Below are 21548 nucleotides of genomic sequence, written 5' to 3'. Positions count from 1 at the left end.
GAGTTCCAGGATTGAGTCCTGCGTTGGGCTCCTGCACAGAGCCTGCCTCTTCTCCTTCTGCCTGTGTCTCTGTTTCTCTGTGTGTCTCTCATGAATAAATAAACAACAAAAATATATATAGAAAGAAAGATTATACAATGTGCAAGACTTCATAAGAATTGGCTCAGTTCAGTCCCGGTGGCTCAGCGGTCCAGGGCGTGATCATGAAGACCCAGGATCGAGTCCCATGTCAGGCTCCCTGCATGGAGCCTGCTTCTCCCTCTGCCTGTGCCTCTGCCTCTCTCTCTCTCTCTCATGAATAAATAAATAAAATCTTAAAAAAAAAAAAAAAAAAAAAGACTTGGCCCACTAGTTAGGAATCAGTCAGCAAGGTTTTTGACAGTTTTCAATGCAGCAAATGATTGAATTTTTTCCCACGGACTTAGAAGTCAAATCTGACTATATCACCATGGTTAAATTACTTAACCTATTTGAGCTTTAGTTTTTCCATTTGTAAGATGATCATGAAGCCATCACAGGATGGAAGGAATGTAGGTGAAGGATTTCCACAGTGCCAGGGTGGTAAGAAAGGCTTACTCGATGGAGGCTGGTTGTTCATAATTGTAATCTCAACAACAGTGAGTGTGAGCAATGCATTTTTCCAGATAAGGGAATCTGAAACAGGCCCAGCTGTGTAAAGCGTCTGATTAAGAACTCCCACTGGAAATTCAAATTTCATTTTCACCATCAGAACGTAAGCCTGGAAAAAAAAAAAAAAAAAAAAAAAAAAACAGAACCTAAGCCTGCATGTGCTACAGCTATAAAGGCACTTATGTCCTATTTGATCAGTATATTTGGTCTGTGAGGGCTTAAACTGTTCTTTTACACAGAATGTTCCTTATATTTAGAAAGAGCTGCCCCTATTGCTTTCTGGGAGTCTGGGCAGAAGGGAATTAGCTTTTACAATGACAATAATGCTATACAAGTTGCTTTGTGGTGGGCAAATACTTAAGAATTAGGAACTTGAGTTCACTACCATATAGTTCATTGTTCCCTCTGCTAGTCTTTGGAATCTTTCCTTTAGTTATTACAAAACCTTTAAATTAACAGAAAATACTCATCAGAAGTAAGATTAAGCAATGAAAGAATCACAAGGTTATGTGGCAATCTGAATTTAAAAAGAAGCCTGAGATCAATTTGGCAGTCTCCATCAAAATTTTAAACTCACACTTACCCTTTGAGTCAGCAATTCTGCTCTGCGAATTCATTCCAGTTGACTAAGAATAGTCAACCAAGTGCATAGTGTATGGTGGCTTTGTTTAGTCCAGCAAAACCTGGAAAAACATCTAATTGTCCAGTTCAGAAGTGGCTAAATATGTTATCAGTACCATGTAGCAGTTAAAGAATAGTCATTGCATGGGCTGATATGGAAAAGATATTCAAAATATACAAGTGATAAGAGAACCTTGTACTCTAGCAGCCAACTATGGCCGGTGGGCCAAATCCCGCCTGCTGCCTGCTGCCAGTCTGGTCTGGTAACTAAAACTGCTTTGGAACACAGCCACACCCATTCATTTGCAAATTGCTGTGCCTGCCTTCAAGCTACAAGGGAGACTTTAGTAGTTGGGACAGAGACCATATGGCCCACAAAGCCGAAAATATTTACTATTCAACATGTTACTGAAGTCATTTGCCAACCCCTGCTCTATCCTATGATCCTCTTGGTATTTTTTTTTTTTTTTTTTACAAAGTAAGCATGGGGGAAAAGAGCTACATTCGCGGATATGCTTGTATGGGCACAATTTCTGGAAATAAACAAAATCAACCACAGCTAATAATGATTATCTCAGGAGGTAGGAATGTAGAGAACAGCATGGAAGATGTGGGGTCCAGCGAGTTTCCTTCCACTTGATGAGATTCTGCACTCTTTAAATTGTTTTTCTAAAAGCATGTGTGACTTATTTAAAAAAAAATTTTTTTTTTAAGAAAATCAAATGAAATAGAACACCAAGGACAGTGCTTAGCACAGCTCGTGGCAGAGTGCTCCCGGCTCAAGGCAGCCTCTCTCCTGGTGGTCCTTGAACCACGAGCACTGAATCACCTGAGATATTTGTAAAAAATAAAGAAGTAAATACAATATACATATTATAGATGATAGATAGCCTTATATATATGTAAAACAGTAGTATATACATATAATACCTACTGAATTACATTGGGCATGGCTAGGCCCTGAAATCTAATTTTGAACCAGTTCTCCCCTCCCCGGGTAATCCTAACATTCCTCAATGTTTGAAAACCGCTACTCTAATCATAAATCAGAGAAAGAGTTCTCAGCAGGTTGTAATATAATCAGCATGAGATAATCAGCAAACATCTACCACAGCAACAAAAATAGCTCCCATTTGTGGGGCGCCTGGCTGGCTTAATTGATAGAGCATCTGCCTCTCTATCTCAGGGTTGTGAGTTTGAGCCCCATGGTGGGTACAGAAGATTACTCGAAAAAAAAAAATCTTAAAAATAAGTAGCTCCAATTGGTATTTGCTAAGTAAATATCAGGCCCTGTTCTATATACTTTATGTAATTCATCTCATTTAATGCACTTGCAACATGGAACGAGGGAGGCCAAGTGACCTCCCTGAGGTCTCTGAGCGCCTTGGGCCAGGCCCTTTGCAAAGGGCTGGGAATGTGACACCATCCCAAGCCCCATGGCTCTTCCCACAGTGACAAGCTGGTCTCCTTCATCTGGCAAGTCACATCAGGTGGTCTCAACCAGCTGGGTCACCTTCAACGTACAACTCCCAATCTTGGGAAATAAGGGGCTTGACCTGGTTGCCTTGGGAGGGCCTCTTCCAGTCTGACATGCAAGGCTCCACCTGAGAGCAGTAGTGTGGATGTTCCAGGGTGACCTGTGGCTCCTTGCTGTTGCGCTCATGCACCTGAGGCCACTGTCCCCTGACCTGTCTCCTTGCCCCTTCCCTGTGGAGGCAGATGACATCGTTGCACTGCATTCCAGCTTCAAGTCTACTTCCCTAGTCGCCCTGTCTCTCCTCCTAGCTTATTAAAGCACATTGCGAGCATGGAAGTGGGATCCCTAGACTCTCTGCCAGTTCTTCACAGGCAGAGGCCGTGTTCATGCCTGTCCTCCAGCACAGCACTGAGCCCACAGTGGGAGTTCACTAAGAACTTGATGCGTCTCCAATGGCTTTGAACAGAAACAACAGCTAAGCCACTCAGGCGTCCCTAAGATTTTCTCTTTACTGGGATTCTGGGTGGCTCGGTGTTGAGCCTCTGCCTTTGGCTCAGGTCATGATCCCGGGGTCCTGGGATCCAGTCCCACATCAGGCTCCCTGCATGGAGCCTGCTTCTTCCTCTGCCCGTGTCTCTGCCTCTCTCTGTCTCTCATGAAGAAATAAAATCTTAAAAAAAAAAAAAAAAAATTCTCTCTTTTCCTCTCTCTCTGCCCCTCCCTCTTCCCTCTCTAAATAAAAATACAATACAAAAGATTGCTTTTCAGGATGATTTTTCTAGTCAACATTGTATGAAATCCTCCAGATGACAAAGGTCAAATGTTTACATTTGTCTCAAGATTTGAACAAACTTGTACATATTGACACAGATGGTATTCTGGTTTTTACCACTGAGCAGAAAGAAATAATTGCTTACATGTACAACATCCTTTCACCCATTTTAGAGTGCGGTATCCTGTAGCCTGGGGCATCTGTCAACTTGCTCAAAGCTGCCTATCTGGCAAGGAGAGTTTGCAGCTCTCCTGATAATTTGCCTGTGTTCTTCCTTCCTCCTGAGCCCCCCAAGCCATCCTTGTGATTTGGGACACCCCCTACCTCCACCTCTTGCAGCCAGCCTTCAGTCAGGGCCAGTAATCTAATGCAATAGCTTGCGCTAGGAGAGCCCTATACCTCCAGGGCACACACATTGGAGGTCCAAGTCCTGTGGACACAGTTCCCCTGGTTTCACCAAAGCTGGTGAGAAGCCTCAGAACATGGCTTTCTGCATCTGGACAGGATTCAAACTCAATGCAGAAGACTCACAGGATGAAAAGAAGGGGTAAAGGGGTGAGCTTGTTCATCCAATGCCCTCTGAATATTACTGGAGTTGCCAGATGGCCACCTGATGATTTTATTTATTTATTTATGAGATAGAGAGCAGGAGCAGGGGGAGGGCAGAGGGAGAAGCAGACTCCCGGCTGAGCCAGGAGCTGGATACCGGCTTGGCTGGATCCCAGGACCCGGGATCACGACCTGAGCTGAAGGCAGATGCTTAACCGACTGAACCACTGAGGGGCTCCTCCCCAAGGTGTTCTAATTACTGAGCATCTATAATATATTGGAGTATCTGACAGTGCTAGCTCCCCATCCTTGTTCATTTTCAGATCCTGTTTGTTCCCTGAATAGCCTTGTTTATTTTTCCATTTGAATTTTAGGCGGGAACAAAACAGGGTGGTTTAACATACACACACAACCTACTGATCCTATTATTACTTTCATGGGAATTATGTTAAATTTATAGTTGTATTTAAGGAGAATTAAGATGTTTATATTGGGCCTTAACTATCCAAAAACATCATTCATCCCATTATTTGACTTAGTTTTCCTATCTGTAAACTTGGAGTAATAATACGAAACTCGTAGGGCTGTGTCTTCAGAATTAAGTGAGGAAATGCTCATGTTAAAAGTTGCAAAAATGAATTCCTGCTCTGCGCCTTGCTCGCCTACCAGCTCAGGCTCGGCTACTGGACTATTCTGAACCTTGGTCCTCCCATTTGCAAAAAATGAGGATAATAACAGTATCTGCTTCATCAGGGCTGTAATCGAAGTCAAATTAAAAAGACAAATCGAGGGAGGATTCACGCCAAGGGCTCGGAGCACCCCCTGGACCCTAAGCGCTCAGAATATTAGCCGTTCCTCCCAAACACAGGCTATCCCAGAGAACCGCGACGGAAAGGACGGGCTTTCTGGGACCCACCCAGGGTGGAGGGCTGTCGGGGAAACGCTTCTTTCCGAGAACCGACCAAGCCGCCGGTCGCCGGCCCCCCGCCCCGACTCCGTCCGACGGCAGCGGGACTCGAACCCGCGACCCGGAGCGAGCCCCCGCCCCCCCGGCTCCCGCCCCGCCCCCGGGGCCGCGGCGCTGCCACGTCTCGCGCGTCCGGCTCTGCGTGCGGGAGGGGGCGTGGCCAAATGCGGGCCCGCCCCGGGATCGCCGTGCGGCCCCGGCGTGGCGGAGCGCCGTGACGCCACGAGGGGGCGGGGTCGAGACGCGCCCGGAAGTCCCCGGGGAGGGGCGTGTTGCGTATATCCGGCGAGTAGCTGGCGGTCCCGGGTGCTGCTGGGCTGTGTGCTGTGAGGGAGGGTCGACGCCGCCCGCCGCCCGCCGCCCGCCGCCCGCCGCCGCCGGAGGAGCAGCCCCGCCTCGGCCGTGAGCAGGGGGGCTGCTGCAGGGGAGGGAGCCGAGGGCCGGCGGGGCTGCCGCGGACGGCGGGGAGGGTCGGGGCGGAGGCCGGCGCGGGCGGAGTTGGGGGGGGAAGTGACACGCAGGCGGTTCTGCGGGGCCGCGGGGCCGGTTCTGGGCGGGGATGGGCCGCCCCGGCCGGGCCGCCGCGTTCCGATAGCGCCCGGGGTGCGGGCCGGTCGGCCTTCCTCGGGGTCCCGCAGCCGCCGGGCGGGTGACCGTTGTGTGTCCCGTGCGCCGGGGTTTGCGGAGCGGTGGCCCGGCCCGGCCCGGCCCGGCGAGCCCCTAGCCTGGGCGGGCGTCCTGATGACTGTGCGTGGCCTGAGCCCGAGGGGGAATCGCGAGGCCCCGGAGGCTGTGCCTTGGCCGCGGCCCCGCGGGTCGCAGGAGGAGCTCGGGGGGTCGCTCCGGGGCGCGCCCGGCCTCCCCGCCTTCGGCCCTGAGTTCTCGTCCGCGAGGCCCGGGTCGAGCCCGGTATTTCCTCCCCCCACCTTCCTCTTTTCTGCCCTCTCCGGTGCGTGGGAAAATTCCTCCGCGCGTTTGTAGAAGTCCGCGCTGGCCGGGGTCGTAGCCGAGGCCAGGAGCGCGCTTGCGAGGGTTGGCGCCCCGCGGCCCTCGGCGGGAGTCTCCCCCTTGCTCTCGTCCCTCCTCCGTCGGCCTAGGCCGGGACTGGGGGCTTGACCTTTACTAGCTACCCTGCAGCTCGGCACAGCTTCTTAGCCGAAAACCTGCTGTCCCTCCCGGGTCGGCCTGGAGCGGTGTTTCAGAGCCGTGACGAGTACGTGTAGGAAGTGGGAGCGTGTGCAGAAAGGAACGTACACACTGTTAGTGGCTGATGGTCGGTGTTGCCTGGTGCCCCTCTTTTTTTTTTTTTTTTTTTTAAAGATTTTTATTTATTTATTCTTGAGAGACACACAGAGAGAGGCAGAGACACAGGCAGAGGGAGAAGCAGGCTCCTCGCAGGGAGCCCGACGCGGGACTCGATCTCGGGTCTCCAGGTCCACACCCTGGGCCCAAGGCCCGCGCCCAACCGCTGAGCCACCCGGGGATCCCCTCCTCTTTTTTATCTACTTCAGTCCTGAAAATTTGCGAATTTTAATTTGGGGTACATTGGCAGTGCTTCTGTGGTAGTTTAGAGTTCTTAAGTTTTAGAGTATGCTGATTTGCCATAAGATGCCATGAAGTGCCTTAAGGTGATAGAGTGGATCAAGGACAGGGAACAAATAGAGTGCTAATTATCAAAATACCGTCCATGGGACACCTGGGTGGCTGCATGGAGCCTGCTTCCCCCTCTGCCTGTGTCTCTGCCTCTCTCTCTGTGTGTGTCTCTCATGAATAAATAAATAAATCTTTAAGAAAAAAAAAGTGTAAAACTACTCACGAGGGGTACAAATCCTAAGGTCTCAAGGATGGAGGAGCCTCAAAGCCATTTCTCTGACTTTGAGGGGCAATACAATGCAACGCTTTGGGTCCAATAGTTTTTATGATTTTGTTAGCATCACCTGAAGAGTTTCTTCAAGCACTTTTCCATAGATCGTTTTGGAGGGAAGAAATATAGGACTTTTATTTATTTATTTTACATATTTTATTTATTTATTCATTCATGGGAGACACAGAGAGGCAGAGGGAGAAGCAGGCTCCCTGTGGGGAGCCCGATGTGGGACTCGATCCCAGGACCCCGGGATCACGACCTGGGCAGAAGGTAGATGCTCAACTGCTGAACCACCCAGGCGCCCCGAATTATAGGACTTTAAAGCAGAAGTGTCAAGGGAAGATAAATTGGAAAATCAGACCAGCTCAGTTCCCGTGAAAAATTCCTCAAAGGAGGGTTTTCCCAGGCAGCCCCGGGTGGCTCAGCAGTTTAGCACCGCCTTCAGTCCAGGCCTTGATCCTGGAGACCCGGGATCAAGTCCCACATCGGGCTCCCTGCATGGAGCCTGCTTCTCCCTCTGCCTGTGTCTCTGCCTCTCCCTCTCTCTGTCTCTCTCATGAATAAATAAATAAAATCTTTTTTTTTTTTTTTTAAAGGAGAGTTTTCCCATTGTCACCCTTGGAGAATTCATTGGGTTTGGAAGAATTCTAAAATGATGTGGTAAAACTTTACGGTATTGACCACAAACCAGTGTAGTACAAGTAAATATGTAACAATGGGTTTTAAAGGAGTGCCCAGAGTGGGAGTGATCTTAATCAGAGGTCTCTGTAAAGATGAGCCACGTTTCTCCAAGTTGTAGACTGAGAAAAGTAGGGAAAGATGCCTGGTTTGGGAGAATTGTAGAGAAGAGGCACATTGTTCCTTTACTTACCTACAGTGGGAATTTAAAAGCAGGAGCTTTCTACGTGTATTTAAGTCATTAAACTTTTTAAAGTGCTAAGTTTCAAGACAAATTATCTAACATGCTAAATTGGTTTCTGCCAAAATATATCTTAATGTTACTGAAAAAAGCAAAAAAAAAAAAAAAAAAAAACCCACGACCCCATAGTATCTTTTTATGAAAGCTTTTGCCTTAGACTCTCACCCAAACTCCCAAGCCTCATTTGGTCTTCTGTGATAAGAGCCGTAGAAAATAAGCATTAAACAGTCCCGAAAGCCAATAGGTCAGGCTTGATTTAAAAAAAAAAAACAATCAAAACCCAGTAATTGGACAGAAAAAAAAATATATATATATATATATATTTAGGTTTATTTCAGTGGTCTTTACCCTTAATGTGGGGTGCAAACTCCTGATCCCAAGATCAAGAGTCACAAGTTCCTCTGAGTCAGCCAAGAGCCCCCGAATTAACATATATTGTCCCTACTTTTCAACTTCTTTATCTAGCATTCTTTGAATGAAGAATATAGGTGGGTTTTTGTGGATAACCCTGTTAAAGTCACTACTAAGAGTAACAAAAGTAAATGTTTGTTTACCCCCTTTTTTTTTTAAGATTTTATTTATTCATGAGAGACACAGAGACAGGCAGAGACATGGGCAGAGGGAGAAGCAGGTTCCCCACAGAGAGCTATGCAGGACTCCATACCAGGACCACAGGACCACAGCCTGAACCAAAGGCAGACGCTGAACCACTGCGCCACCCAGCCCCCCCAAAAAAAACAAAAGTTCATGAAAATTGTATTTGATAGCAGTTGATCGCATTTAGTGTAGCCTTGTGCTCACATGCTCTTGCTGATGGAGAGGAGTGAAAGTGGGGGATCTTTTTTTTCTGTGCCAAATGAGATATTTAGGTAAAAGTTCAGTGACCAGAAAATGCTGACCCTGAGAACTTTGACACCACCACTGGCTTTAGATGTTACCCTTTTCTTTCAGAGATCTTGCTTATCGCCAATATATGTATGTAGATCTTTTAGTAGCTTTGAGGCATCTCTTGTTTTGTCTAGGTTTATGGAAAACAGTAGGAAAAGTGGTCTTAATATTAGTACTAATTAAGGTGTGTACTTGGCTAGGAATCTACTTCTACGCCCTGAGCAAGTATTCTTATTTTAAGAGAATCCCTCTTTGTAAAGTGGGTTAGATCTTGATTACTCACTTTATGAAAGGATTCTCTTATTTCTTCATGGTTCTCCAAAATAGCAGTATCATTTCTTTTTATAAGTTAAGACACAAATCTGCAAGAGGGATTAAATACTGTTTAAGAAAGAGCATTGGCAGGGTGCCTGGGTGGCACAGTCAATTAAGTGTCCCACTCTTGGTTCAATTCAGGGTCGTGAGCTCCAGGGTCTGTGCTCAGTGGGGCATATGCTTGAATTCTCTCTCAAATAAATAAATAGATCTTAAAAGAAATAGCAATCATTGGTAAGTGGAGCAGGGCAAATTATTGTCAGCCATTAGGATTTTGGTGACTTTTTTAGAGCTGTTTATAAGGAAAGGTTAATATACTTTTCATTCAGGTTAATGTGCTTTTTCACTCTTATTTTCTGGTGTATCAGTGTGACATTTTTTATTTTTTATTTTATTTTTTTTTATTATTTATTTATGATAGGCACACAGTGAGAGAGAGAGGCAGAGACACAGGCAGAGGGAGAAGCAGGCTCCATGCACCAGGAGCCCGACGTGGGATTCGATCCTGGGTCTCCAGGATCGCGCCCTGGGCCAAAGGCAGGCGCTAAACCGCTGCGCCACCCAGGGATCCCAGTGTGACATTTTTTAAAAAAAGATTTTATTTATTTATTTGAGAGAGCACAGAGGGAGAGTAAGAAGGAGCAGACTCCCCGCTGAGCAGAGACACACACACACCCCCCAGGACCCCAAGATCATGATTTGAGCTGAAGACAGATGCTTAACCGACTGAACCACCCTGGCACCTCCAGTGTGACATTTTTATCTAGATTATTGATGTGACTGATTTCTTAGAGGTGTTGCTAACTGGTTGACAGAGTATCCAGGGGATGTAGATGATCAGCTGCTTGGAGGAGTACACAGTAAAAGAGGAAAGTATAGCTTTAACTCCTATCCTTAGAGTATCATAGATTGAAAATTGTTAGAAAACCAGGAGTTTGTGCAGATCTGAGGACCCCAGAGACTTCCCTTCAGAGTACAAAATCCTTTATTTTCTTATGCTTGAAAATATGGGACAGTAAACATGCATCAGGGTTACAGAATAAGAGTTAACTTCTCCAGAACTGTATTAACATTCAGAAAGCTAATGTTTGCTGCTTTCATATTTTATACAGGTAGTAACCGTTAATAATGTCTTTCATCTTTGAGTGGATCTACAATGGCTTCAGCAGTGTGCTCCAGTTCCTAGGTAAAACCATTTCCTTGAAATATATCATAGGTTTCAAACTTTGTACATTTCAATAAAAATACAAGCAGCCTTTGGTAAGTAGAAAACAAAATTATGTTAAAATTTTTTTCTTTTTTAGGACTCTACAAGAAATCTGGAAAACTTGTATTTTTGGGTTTGGACAATGCGGGCAAAACCACTCTTCTACACATGCTCAAAGATGACCGATTGGGCCAACATGTTCCGACATTACATCCGAGTAAGTTTGAGAATACCAGGTGACCTTTTGATATTTGAAGGTCGATGTCATGGATTGGGGATGAATCCTCAGTTGATGCAGTTCTTGTATTAACTGAAGTCCCAAAAGATAGCTCACTTGAAAAAATTCCCTGTAGGACACACTCAGGTCACATGCCCCTAAATCTAACCCTCTAGGACTCTGTCAGTATCTATTCTCACTAGTTCTGTAAGGGGACACATTTCCCATATCTACTTCCAAGAAGTAGCAGGCATATTGGAGAAAAAGAAACTTGACTTTTCAGAATAATTTAAGAATGTTTTCACCCTTGTATCCTTTTCTTTATAAGGTAAAAGCTTCATTAAGTTTTGCATTTATATTGGCTTACAGTATTGGGAGTTGGGTCTTTTTTGCTTGGAGGAATTTATTTCTTTTTTCTATTTTGACAATTTTTCAGCATCAGAAGAGCTGACAATTGCTGGAATGACTTTTACAACTTTTGATCTTGGTGGGCATGAGCAAGGTAAGAGGACAATTCAGTGGAAGAATGGTATTGACTTATGGTTCTTTTATACCCTCTTATTTTTTTTTAAAGTAGTGTGACATTTTTACCTTTTAAATTATTGAGATCTTAAAGTTGTTTTATTTACTTCTTGTTTTTAAGTACTTTCAAACTTGTCCAAAGTTGCATAAATACAGAGAACTCCACTCCTTTATCCCTTTTGCCCCAATTTATTAGTCTCCTTCTCTATGTAACACATACTAATATTTATGTTATCAAACCTAGGAAGTTTTATTTTTTATCTACTCTGTAGTATGTATTTCTCTTTTTGTTGATTGCCTCCATAATCTTCTTTATAGCATTTTTCTTTTGGAACAAGATCTAGTACAGTATCAAATTTAATCTTATCTCTTTTATATCATTTATTCAGTGGAGTATAAGTGGGTAGAATATTTTATTATTTGTACCTAATTCAAATATGTTAAAAGTTGCAAAAATAATACAGTGATATACATGTGACCACTCTGATCTGTTTTGTGTACTCTATCCACGTGGGGCGGTTGGTAGAAGATTACCTTCTATCTTATTGTTCTCATAGTACTTTCTGTCTTATGCAGGTCATCTCCATTTGGTTCTTAGACTCCTGTCGGGTATCTTGTGTGGGTTTTGGAGATATGTATAATGGGGCATCTTTTTCTTTATTTATTAAAAGATTTTATTTATTCATGAGAGACACAGAAAGAGGCAGAGGGAGAAGTAGACTCCATGCAGAGAGCCTGACGTGGGACTTGATCCTGGATCCCGGGATCAGGCCCTGAGCCGGAGGCAGACGGTCAACTAAGCCACACAGCATCCCGGGGCACCTTTTTCTGATGGACACTTTACATTTGGCAAGATTCTAGGCTTAGGAGTAAAACATTTAAGATGTGGGAATATTGTGGAAAGTAGAAAATAGAAACTATTAAAAGGCTTTATTTATTCATGAGAGAGACAAAGGGAAAGGGAGAAGCAGTCTGTCTCCCTGTGGGGAGCCTGATGAGCCTGATGTGGGACTCAATCCCAGGACCCTGGGATCACCGCCTGAGCCAAAAGCAGATGCTCCACCACTGAGCCACCCAGATGCTCCCTATTATAGCTTTTTAAAATAGGTAAAAGAATAGAATATTGATAGCTTTTATTTTTTAGCTAAGTAACTTTATTTTATTTATTTTTTAAATATTTTATTTATTTATTTGTGTGAGAGAGAGAGAGAAGCAGAGACACAGGCAGAGGGAGAAGTAGGCTCCATGCAGGGAGCTCGATGTGGGACTCAATCCTGGGACTTCAGGATCATGCCCTGGGCTGAAGGCAGGTGCTAAACTGCTGATCCCCTAGCTAAGTAATTTTAACCAAAAATCTAAGGAGTGATCCAAATGATTTTATAGTCAGTGATTTCATTAACATATAATTACATTTGTTTTAGTCACGTAATATTTATATCCCACAAAATCATATGTAGTGTGGTCATAATCACATAAAATAACTACAGAAAAAAGATTGGCAGAATATATACAAAACCAGCAGTAGGTGTGTTTCAGTGGAGGATTTTAGATGGATGATCTTGCATCCTTTTTTCTATAATGAGCTTGTATTGTTTTCATTTGGGTAAGAATGGGTGTATGGTGGCTTTTCCGCTTCTTTCATAAGGATTTGTAACTGCTTACAAATTTAAATTCAGAGATAATACTATTATGAGAGTTGAACGGAGACCATCTGGAGAATGCAGGAATAGAGGTTTTTAGACCTCTGAAAGGAGACTTACGTGTTATTTGGTGTGATAAATTTAGCTTTCAGGTTTTGATAGATTATAAGGGAGAATGTGTTATATGTAGTTTTGTTTTGTTTGAGGAAAGTTTATTTCATAGAAATACTTTATTATAATAACTTAGTCACCATTTTACAGAAGTTGCTAAAATACTATATATTTGAAGATTGTCTTTTTAAAGAAAACTTTAAAAATCTAGCCTATTAAAGTAGGCCAGGATCAGGGTACCTGGCTGGCTCAGTCAGAAAAACATGGGACTCTTGGTATCAGGATTGTGAGTTCGAGTCCCATGTTGGGTACAGAGATAACTTAAAAAAAAAAAACAAAAAACAAAATAAAACCCCATTGGTTCAGGGTCCATGTAACAAAGTGAGTACACACTCAGCATATAAATATGGAAGGTAAAAGTAGAAGTTCCCCCAGCCTCTCCTTCCCCATCCCACTTTTCAGAGGTAACCATTATTAATTGTTTGATGTAGAGATTCTTTGTTTATTCATCCATTGAAAGTGCCAGAAATGAATGGCTTAGAAATTATAATTAAAGCATCACTTCCCAAACCATTATCAGTTCATGTCATAAACAAACAAACAAAAATTTATAAGTCTTCCTGGGTTAAATATGGCAGACTGGGGTAATTGCCCGGGACTTCAACCAGCTGTGAAGCCCAATCCCCTGAAAATGGATGGAGCTAGTTAGTGTGTTGTACACAGACATACTGATTAGTTAGGATTTAACTTAGGATGGATGGTATATGGACAGGTCTTTTGCATCCTGATGAATTTAACTCAGGTTGCAAATGGCTTCAGGGTTGAGGTAAGTCATTCAATTGAGTAAAAGTGACTAGGTGTCCGTAGGGAGTGGTGGAAACTGCCAAATGGTAGAGTCCAGACCTCTTCTAAAGGGGTGGACACCATTCAGTTCCAGCTGATGAGTGATGTGTGGGTAGGTATGTGTAGGGTTGCCAGATGTTACAGTTTTTCCTAAAATCAGGCAGAAAACCTTGATGTTTTAATTTGAAAAAATCAGATTCAATTCATGGATCATCAGTGTATATACCCTTTGTTCTGATTTAATACTTATTAGGGCTTAGAGAATCCACATGGAGTTGAATCCTATTGAAACTGAGCCAAGGTATGCCCATTTTAGGGCAAAAAATAGATCTATTTTTCAAAATACTTTTTTTTTTTTTTTTTAAACTTTAATGCAACTACAAACTTTGTCTTTTAGCACGCCGGGTTTGGAAAAATTACCTCCCAGCAATTAATGGGATTGTCTTTCTGGTGGACTGTGCAGATCATCCTCGCCTCATGGAATCCAAAGTTGAGCTAAATGTATGATTATATTTTTTCCTTTTTTGGCCTCTATTTCTTTTAAGGAATACAGGTCAGTAGTGCTAGTACTTCAGCATTCCAGTTAACATTTGATGAAACTCCTAGTTACAGGAAGAAAGTGTTTTAAAATCTAAGACCCTGCTTTTCAGTGTCCTGAGCAAACTCAGCTTGAACTGGTGTAAGTTAACTTTGTTTGTATTTATCATAGGGTGACTGTCCAGTTTGTTCAGATACTCCCCAGTGTGCGCCTGTTGCCCTAGCATTATAATCGCCTTCTCCCTTCAGGGATCATGGATGGTCGCGAAGCATTGGCGGAGTGAAACCCTAAGAGAGATTAAGGGTTCTTTATGTGTTTGAATGTGGGTTCTCACTTGTGCCTGCCCACTCTCTCACTGAATGACTTCACAGACCTTCACTGTCTGTTCTCAGCCTTCAGTTTTGGTCATGGGCAGCATTTGATACTGTTGAATTTTCTCCTTTCTCAACATTGCTTCTTGGCTTCTCAGTTTCTCTGTAATGTTGCCTTTGTTAATCCTACCCTTTGTTGACCCATACTGGGTCACCCTGCACCTCTTATTTAATTTGTAACTGTCTCTCTACATTCTTGTTCCTGGCAATTTGAACCTGTTACACATTTATTTGTAAGTATGCTTCTTGAATCTATAGCTCTGGTCTATGTAGAGTGGCTTATAGGGCATTCCTTCCCTTATTTGACCTCTTGGCATTGGCATTCTCTTATTTCTTTGAACTCCCATTTGCATTCTTGGTTTTGGTGTGTTCTCTCTGGCTAATACGTCTCAGATTCTTTCACAATCACCCATTCTGCTTAACCCTTAAATCTTGGCGTCCCCCAGATTCTGTACTTTCTCCCAGACACTGGTCCTCCCACATGCCGATGACTCCCATATGGATTTCTCTTGTATGAACCTCTCTAGCTCTAGCCTCATACAGAATGTTACCTACTAGAAAACTCCACCTACCAATTCTGGTCTCCCAGAATGGAACTCTTCCCCATCGTCTACCTGGATATGTGGTCCAGAGCCTGTGAATGACTGTAGATTTTGCTACCACCCTGCCACATTTTATAATGCTAGAAGGAACGTTTTTAGATCTATCATTGGCTTATTTAATATTCTTCAATAGATATCATCTTTGGGCTAAAGTCTGGAAATCCTTTGCATAGCACATAACATCTTTCCTGATCTCTCCTCTGTTTATTTCTCCAGCTTTTTTTTCTCTTTATTGCTTACCTTGAACTACATTCCAAACATAAAGAACAACTTGTCCTCCTTTCAGTATGCACAAGTGGCTGTCCCTGCCTGACTTTCTCGTCTGACCCCCACCCACTTTCACTAGTAAATTTAAAAACGTCCTTTAAGAGATCCCAGAGTTCAGCCATGACCTCTTCTAGGAAGCTTTCCCTGACCTCTTGGTCTTACTCTCCACCTTATCAGAGTCTATGATCTTTACTGGTTTTCTTGTAGGTCTCTATCAGATCGTGAACTTAGGAGGGACCTAGTTTTGTTTGTGAAACCCTTGCACCTAGCAAAGCATCAGACATATAGTAGGTATCTGGTTACTATTCAGTCAATGAATGACATCTTTATTCTGATTTTGTCTAGCATTTCTGGGAACCTAAAATGGTCAAAAGTATATTTCCCTTTATCCCTTCAGTTCTACTTCTTTCCAAGCTTTTCCTGTCAATGGGCACTGGATTCCCAGGCTTAAAAATCTGTGCTGGCTCAGGTCCCTCTTCTCTGTCTTATCATCTAGACATCAGTCTCTTATCTTCTTTCTCCACAGTCCCTGCTGCACTATTCCTTGGACTCTGCTATCTTAGGTCAAGTCAGTGTCTCTTATCTAAGGACACATAGGTGCTTTGTATGAATTCATTGTGTTTCTTTACACACACATTCCTTTTTTTTTTTTTTTTAAGATCTTACTTATTTGAGAGAGAGGCAGAGGGAGAAGGAGAAGGAGGGAGCCTGATGTGGGCCTGGATCCCAGGACCCCGAGGTTGTGACCCGAGCTGAAGGCAGACACTTCATCAACTGAGCCACCAGGTGCCCCTTTACACACAGATTCTATCCAGTAATTTCTGGATTTGGAGTCTTTAGGATCTATTGCAGCTAGCTTCTTAGACTGGCACCATAATGTTGATCATGCTTCCCATTCTGTTTTATGATGTTTCAACATAAAGACAGGGAGTTGTCCATGTGGCTTTCTGAATTCTTTTCCTACTGTAAAGCCATTGCTTAAATTATCCCTTCTCCTTTCCCTCTATCCAAATCCTGTCCATCTTTGAGAGCTTAGTTTGTATTCTGCAACTTTGCTAACACGTTCCTTAAGCTCACCATTTTCCTTGCCATTTGATTTCCCCAAATGTCTTTCAGTATTTATATTCTGTCCCTATTCATTGTGACACTTAATCATCCACTTGTCTTACTTAGTTGACAGATGTAAAAACACGGAGTGAGGATTTCTTGAAGCCAGGGATATGTCTTGCCTTTCTTTTTGTATTCCTCTTAGTGCCTGAGATAATGATTTGCGTGCGTTGGGCACTCAGTGAATACTTGGGGACTTCGTGTAGCCATCTTGGAGATTCTGTAGCCAGAGCATTCAGTCTTCTAGGACTGCTCGGTGGATAGCCTGAGGATGCTCTGTGGCTGAGTGATTTATCTGTGAGTTAAGGTTGTAAATAGACACAGCCTTAAGTTGCGGTTTTGAGGCTGGTTATTTTTACCTATCGTCAAGGTAGTTTTTAGGGCTTACCTAATGTTAAGAATGTTTTATAATGTCAAGACTTTTAGTTCATCACTTAGGTAATAAAAATGATCAGATTTCACTTTACATTTGATACTTTATAGACAAGTGAAAGTCTGGGTTGTTTTCGTATCTGGTGGGCATTCGTAGATTCCTCACCTACTTCTGTTTTGTTGTCTTTAGGCTCTAATGACTGATGAGACAATATCCAATGTGCCAATCCTGATCTTGGGTAACAAGATAGACAGAACAGATGCAATCAGTGAAGAAAAACTCCGGGAGATATTTGGGCTTTATGGACAGACCACAGGAAAGGTAAGAGAAAAATCTTCAGGGCACATATTAAGGAAATATGAATTAATTGGTACATATGAATGGAAATATGAATTCATACAAATTTCACAGTTTTGGGGGGGGCATTCATGTTTTGCTATCTAGATTTTTTTTTTTTTTTTTTTTTAATTTATGATAGTCACACAGGGAGAGAGAGAGAGGCAGAGACACAGGCAGAGGGAGAAGCAGGCTCCATGCACCAGGAGCCCGACGTGGGACTCGATCCCGGGTCTCCAGGATCGCGCCCTGGGCCAAAGGCAGGCGCTAAACCGCTGCGCCACCCAGGGATCCTTGCTATCTAGATTTTACTTGTCTTTCAGAAATTTAACTGGGCCTAGGGTTTACCATAGGTGATTTATAGTCCCTCTGAAGGCAGGAGCCTGTTCTTTCACTGTTTTCCAATGAGGTTTTCTTCAGGTATATGAGGATGAAGAAATTGGTAGGAAAGGCATACTTAACAATTTAAGAATTTTTGACTCTTTCAAATCTAATTCAGAGAAATCTTTTTTTTTTTTTTAATTTTTTTTAAAATTTTTATTTATTTATGATAGTCACAGAGAGAGAGAGAGAGAGAGAGAGGAGAGACACAGGCAGAGGGAGAAGCAGGCTCCATGCACCAGGAGCCCGACGTGGGATTCGATCCCGGGTCTCCAGGATCGCGCCCTGGGCCAAAGGCAGGCGCCAAACCGCTGCGCCACCCAGGGATCCCTTTTTTCTTTTTTTTAAAGATTTTATTCATGAGAGACAGAGAGAGAGGCAGAGACATAGGCAGAGGGAGAAGCAGGCTCCTCGCAGGAAGCCCAATTCGGGACTTGATCCCAGGACCCTGGGATCACGCCCTGAGCCGAAGGCAGACAGTCAACTGCTGAATCACCTAGGCGTCCCTGAATGCTTATGTTAATGAGAATGTCCTTTTTTAAAAGACTATTTCTTTATTTGAGAGAGAGAGCACGAGTGAGGGGAGTGAGGGGAGTGGCAGAGGCAGAGGGAGAAACACTCTCAACCAAGCAGGGAGTCCCAGGAGGGGTTTGATCCCAGGACCCTGAGATCGTTACCTGAGCCTAATGCAGATGCCTAACCGACTAAGCCACCTATGAGCCCCTCTTTTTTTGGTGTCTTTTTTCTTTTCTTTTCTTTTCTTTTCTTTTCTTTTCTTTTCTTTTCTTTTCTTTTCTTTTCTTTTCTTTTCTTTTCTTTTCTTTTTTTTTCTTTTCTTTTCTTTTCTTTTCTTTTCTTTCTTTTCTTTTCTTTCTTTTCTTCCCCTCCCCTCCCCTCCCCTCCCCTCCCTTCCCTTCTTCTTTTCTTTCTTTTCTTTCTTTTCTTTCTTTCTTTTTTTTTTTTTAAGATTTTTTATTTACTCAGAGAATGAGAGGCAGAGACACAGGCAGAGGGAGAAGCAGGCCCCATGCAGAGAGCCCGATGCGGGACTCGATCCAGGGTCTCCAGGATCACGCCCTAGGCTGCAGGCGTCGCTAAACCGCTGGGCCACCTGGGCCACCGGGGCTGCCCTGTTGTTGTTTTTTCAAAGATCTTTTTGTTTCTTAGAGAACATGCATGATGGTGGAAGGGGCAGAAGGAGAGAACCAAGCAGGCTCCCCACTGAGTGAGGAGCCCCATACGGAGCTTAATCTTATGACCCTGAAATCATGACTTGAGCTGAAACCAAGAGTCGGACGCTTAACTGAGCTACCCAGGCCCCCCAAGAATGTCCTTATTTCCAAAGAGTCTTAGACCTCTGCCCATTAAGGAGCATGCTGATTCTGTGGGTCTTTTTCCTGGTTAGCTGCCATAACTTGCCAGATGCTAGTGTGTTCAAAGAAAAGGCTCTTTACAAAGAGAGTTTGGGGAAGTCATCTTTATGGCCTGGACCACATTTCTATAGTGAATTCCTACTTCCATTTGCTTTTGAGGAATGAAGAAAGTGATTGGTGATCACTCTTTCAAGCTTTTCTGCCACAGAAATGCTAACAGGCCTTTCTTGGTTTTGCCTCCCTTAGGGGAACGTGACCCTGAAAGAGCTGAACGCGCGCCCCATGGAAGTGTTCATGTGCAGTGTGCTCAAGAGGCAAGGCTACGGCGAGGGCTTCCGCTGGCTTTCCCAGTATATTGACTGATGTTTGGACAGTGAAAATAAAAGAGTTTTCCTTCTCTGGACTGATCCTATTCACAGCTTCCTCATGAACTTTTCTAATAGAACAAGGAAAGCTCTTCAACCGTGTCTGGCATTGAGAAGCCAAGAATCTCTGTCAGTCAGCTCTCTCATTGCCCAGTGGTGATACGTGCTCTTCTCCACACTGTTGGGAGGTGACGCTGCCCCACGTGCCGGCGCAGGTCAGCATCCCGGGACTTGGAAGCTGGCAGGATTTGCTGAGTAAAGCTGTGTGCCAACATGGGGCACCTGAAAAGAAAAACACGTCTCACCACTGTGGTTGATTTCAAAAGAAAGTGATTCTATTTTTTAAAGAAAGTGTTGTTAATGTAATTGGTGTCCCTCCTAACTTTTTGAGTTAAAAATTTCCTTGGTCCAGAGTTTTCTATTCCTTTTTTTTTTTTTTTTTTTGTGGATCTAGTGAATGGCATTTAGATACTTCATAATATTATGCACAGAAACACATCGGAGGCCAGAACTCCCATGAAATGAACCTACTCCTGTTGCATTAGCAGGTCAGTGAGAGAAGTTCCCCTGTGTCTGGCTGCCCGGCAGTAGGTGGCCCCACTTTGTGCAGCGAGGAGCCAGGAAGGGCAGGGCCTGGCCTGGCACTTGTAGCAGGTTTCCACCACGGAAGCCAGGATCATTCCTCATTGTGGTATGTAGAGCAGATTGTTCACTGTGGAGGACTTCTTTAGAGAGGGGTTATTTTATTATTTTTACTTCTAAAGTTACAAATTTCAGCTAGTCTTTGCTTTTATACTGTTGGGAAACTTCGTTTCTCTCCATAGCACCTTTTTCATTTTCAGTTTCATAAATGACTCTTGCCTCATGAAAGAGAACATCTCCCATGTTGTCCTACACTGCAGGTGTGTGTCTGTTACTTTTGCACAGATTCTAGGGGAAAATTTTTTGAAGAGGTGAGTCCCACAGGACAGTTAACAGCCGACAGGCTTTTAATTCTATGAGTTGAGAACTTAAAAATCTGGTATTTGTAGCATTTGCTTGGATCCAGGAAAGATTTATTTAGTGGGCTTTATTATACGTGCTGCTGAAGTGAGCACTACTTAGTGGGCTTTAAAATTCTCACTTGCAGGATTTGGTCTCTTTATGGGACTGTTCATGGCTCTTTTTATCGGTTACCTTTTTTTTTGGTATGGAATTGCCTTTCACCATTCCAGAAGTAAGCTGGGAAAACTCTAATCTAATAGCTTTGTGTAGTGCTATTCCTTTTGAGCCAGCACATCACTTGTCAGTAAGAGCTCAGTATAAAAAGCCTCAGCATGCCCAGTAGTGTGATGAGGATCATTTTTATAGCATTCGTTTTTCTTGGTGCCACGAGTAAAATTGGGTTTTCATGATCTTGACCAATATTAGATCCTTTCTTAAGATGAGTGGATATCTTCATTTTTCTTTAATGAGAGATTAAAAGTAGTTTCCTCAAAACAAAATTGTGATGATGATGCTTTATTTGCAAAGGATTGAACTAAATTCAGTGGATTCTTGTGTCTAATGTGAGGGTAAGGAAAGTGTGGATAACATACTCCAGAGGTGAGAGTATTGTTCTTTAATGGATTTCTCGTTGTTAGTCTTCAGTACTGACCTATTAGAAAAGCATATGTTCTCACTGCCAGGTACCAAATGCAGAGGCTCAGTAAAGGATAAATCTGGGAAGAGCATGCCTTTTCTTTATTAGCAGGCATAGCTGGATTAAAACAAAATTGTGGGTTTGGAAAGAGGTGAAAGCCTTAAATGAACAAATCTAGCTAATGGTGAATGAACTAGGTAGTTAACTTGCATACTTTTCATTCCTTTGGCTAAAGGTAACCCATACTTCGTTATCCAGAGACATGAGAAGTATGATTGCAGTGCTAGTTTTCTTGTTTTCGTTTTTTTCCCATTTGTCCCTAATCACTTTGTAGCAAACTAGAAAACTGTGGATTCTACACAGCTCAGCTCTTTGTGAAAGTGGTTGACCACTGGAGAAAGAGGGGATTGAAAAGTCAGTTGGCATCCGTCTATTTCTTGCTCCACAGAAAACACTGTTCCTATAATAAGATCGCAAAAGAAGCCGCTGTGAGGAGCTTGACTCTTAACAGTAAGGATCAGAGCTTTGTACAGGAATTCCCATAAATTGAGACTTTTCATTCTGTTTTATCAGAGTGCATATATGTCCTATTTCAGGAAAAGTTAAAACGGTCATTTGCAAAAGAAAGTCAGTCTGTATCTAAGCATTTTAATAAAAAGTTAAAACAAA

At 43.3% G+C, this 21548-nt stretch overlaps 1 protein-coding gene across 2 annotated transcripts; it reads left to right on the top strand.

Annotated features, from left to right (window-relative positions):
- The first annotated feature begins 5270 nt into the window (after positions 1-5270).
- On the top strand, positions 5271-21548 carry SAR1A (secretion associated Ras related GTPase 1A). 2 transcript variants are annotated; one of them, XM_077894829.1, is made up of 7 exons: positions 5271-5418; positions 10118-10191; positions 10310-10429; positions 10866-10931; positions 13943-14046; positions 16993-17124; positions 19140-21548. In XM_077894829.1, exons 2-7 carry the CDS (start codon positions 10134-10136, stop codon positions 19254-19256), a joined length of 597 nt encoding a protein of 198 aa, XP_077750955.1. In that variant the 5' UTR covers positions 5271-5418; positions 10118-10133; the 3' UTR covers positions 19257-21548. The 2 variants fall into 2 exon arrangements, with proteins under 2 accessions (XP_077750955.1, XP_077750956.1); XM_077894830.1 differs by lacking the exon at positions 5271-5418 and adding an exon at positions 6050-6229.

The sequence above is a fragment of the Canis aureus genome, chromosome 4 (assembly GCF_053574225.1).
Source record: "Canis aureus isolate CA01 chromosome 4, VMU_Caureus_v.1.0, whole genome shotgun sequence".
NCBI classification, from domain to species: domain Eukaryota; kingdom Metazoa; phylum Chordata; class Mammalia; order Carnivora; family Canidae; genus Canis; species Canis aureus.
The sequence above is the reverse complement of the archived record's forward strand: the minus strand, read 5'-3'. Positions and strand labels throughout refer to the sequence as shown.

What these genes read in the sequence shown, in the direction of transcription:
- SAR1A (XM_077894829.1), top strand. Translation starts at nt 10,134, where the DNA reads ATGTCTTTCATCTTTGAGTGGATCTACAATGGCTTCAGCAGTGTGCTC. An exon ending in CAGTGTGCTCCAGTTCCTAG is followed by an intron (nt 10,192 to 10,309) that starts GTAAAACCATTT and finishes TTTCTTTTTTAG; the next exon opens with GACTCTACAAGAAATCTGGA. An exon ending in ATGGACAGACCACAGGAAAG is followed by an intron (nt 17,125 to 19,139) that starts GTAAGAGAAAAA and finishes TGCCTCCCTTAG; the next exon opens with GGGAACGTGACCCTGAAAGA.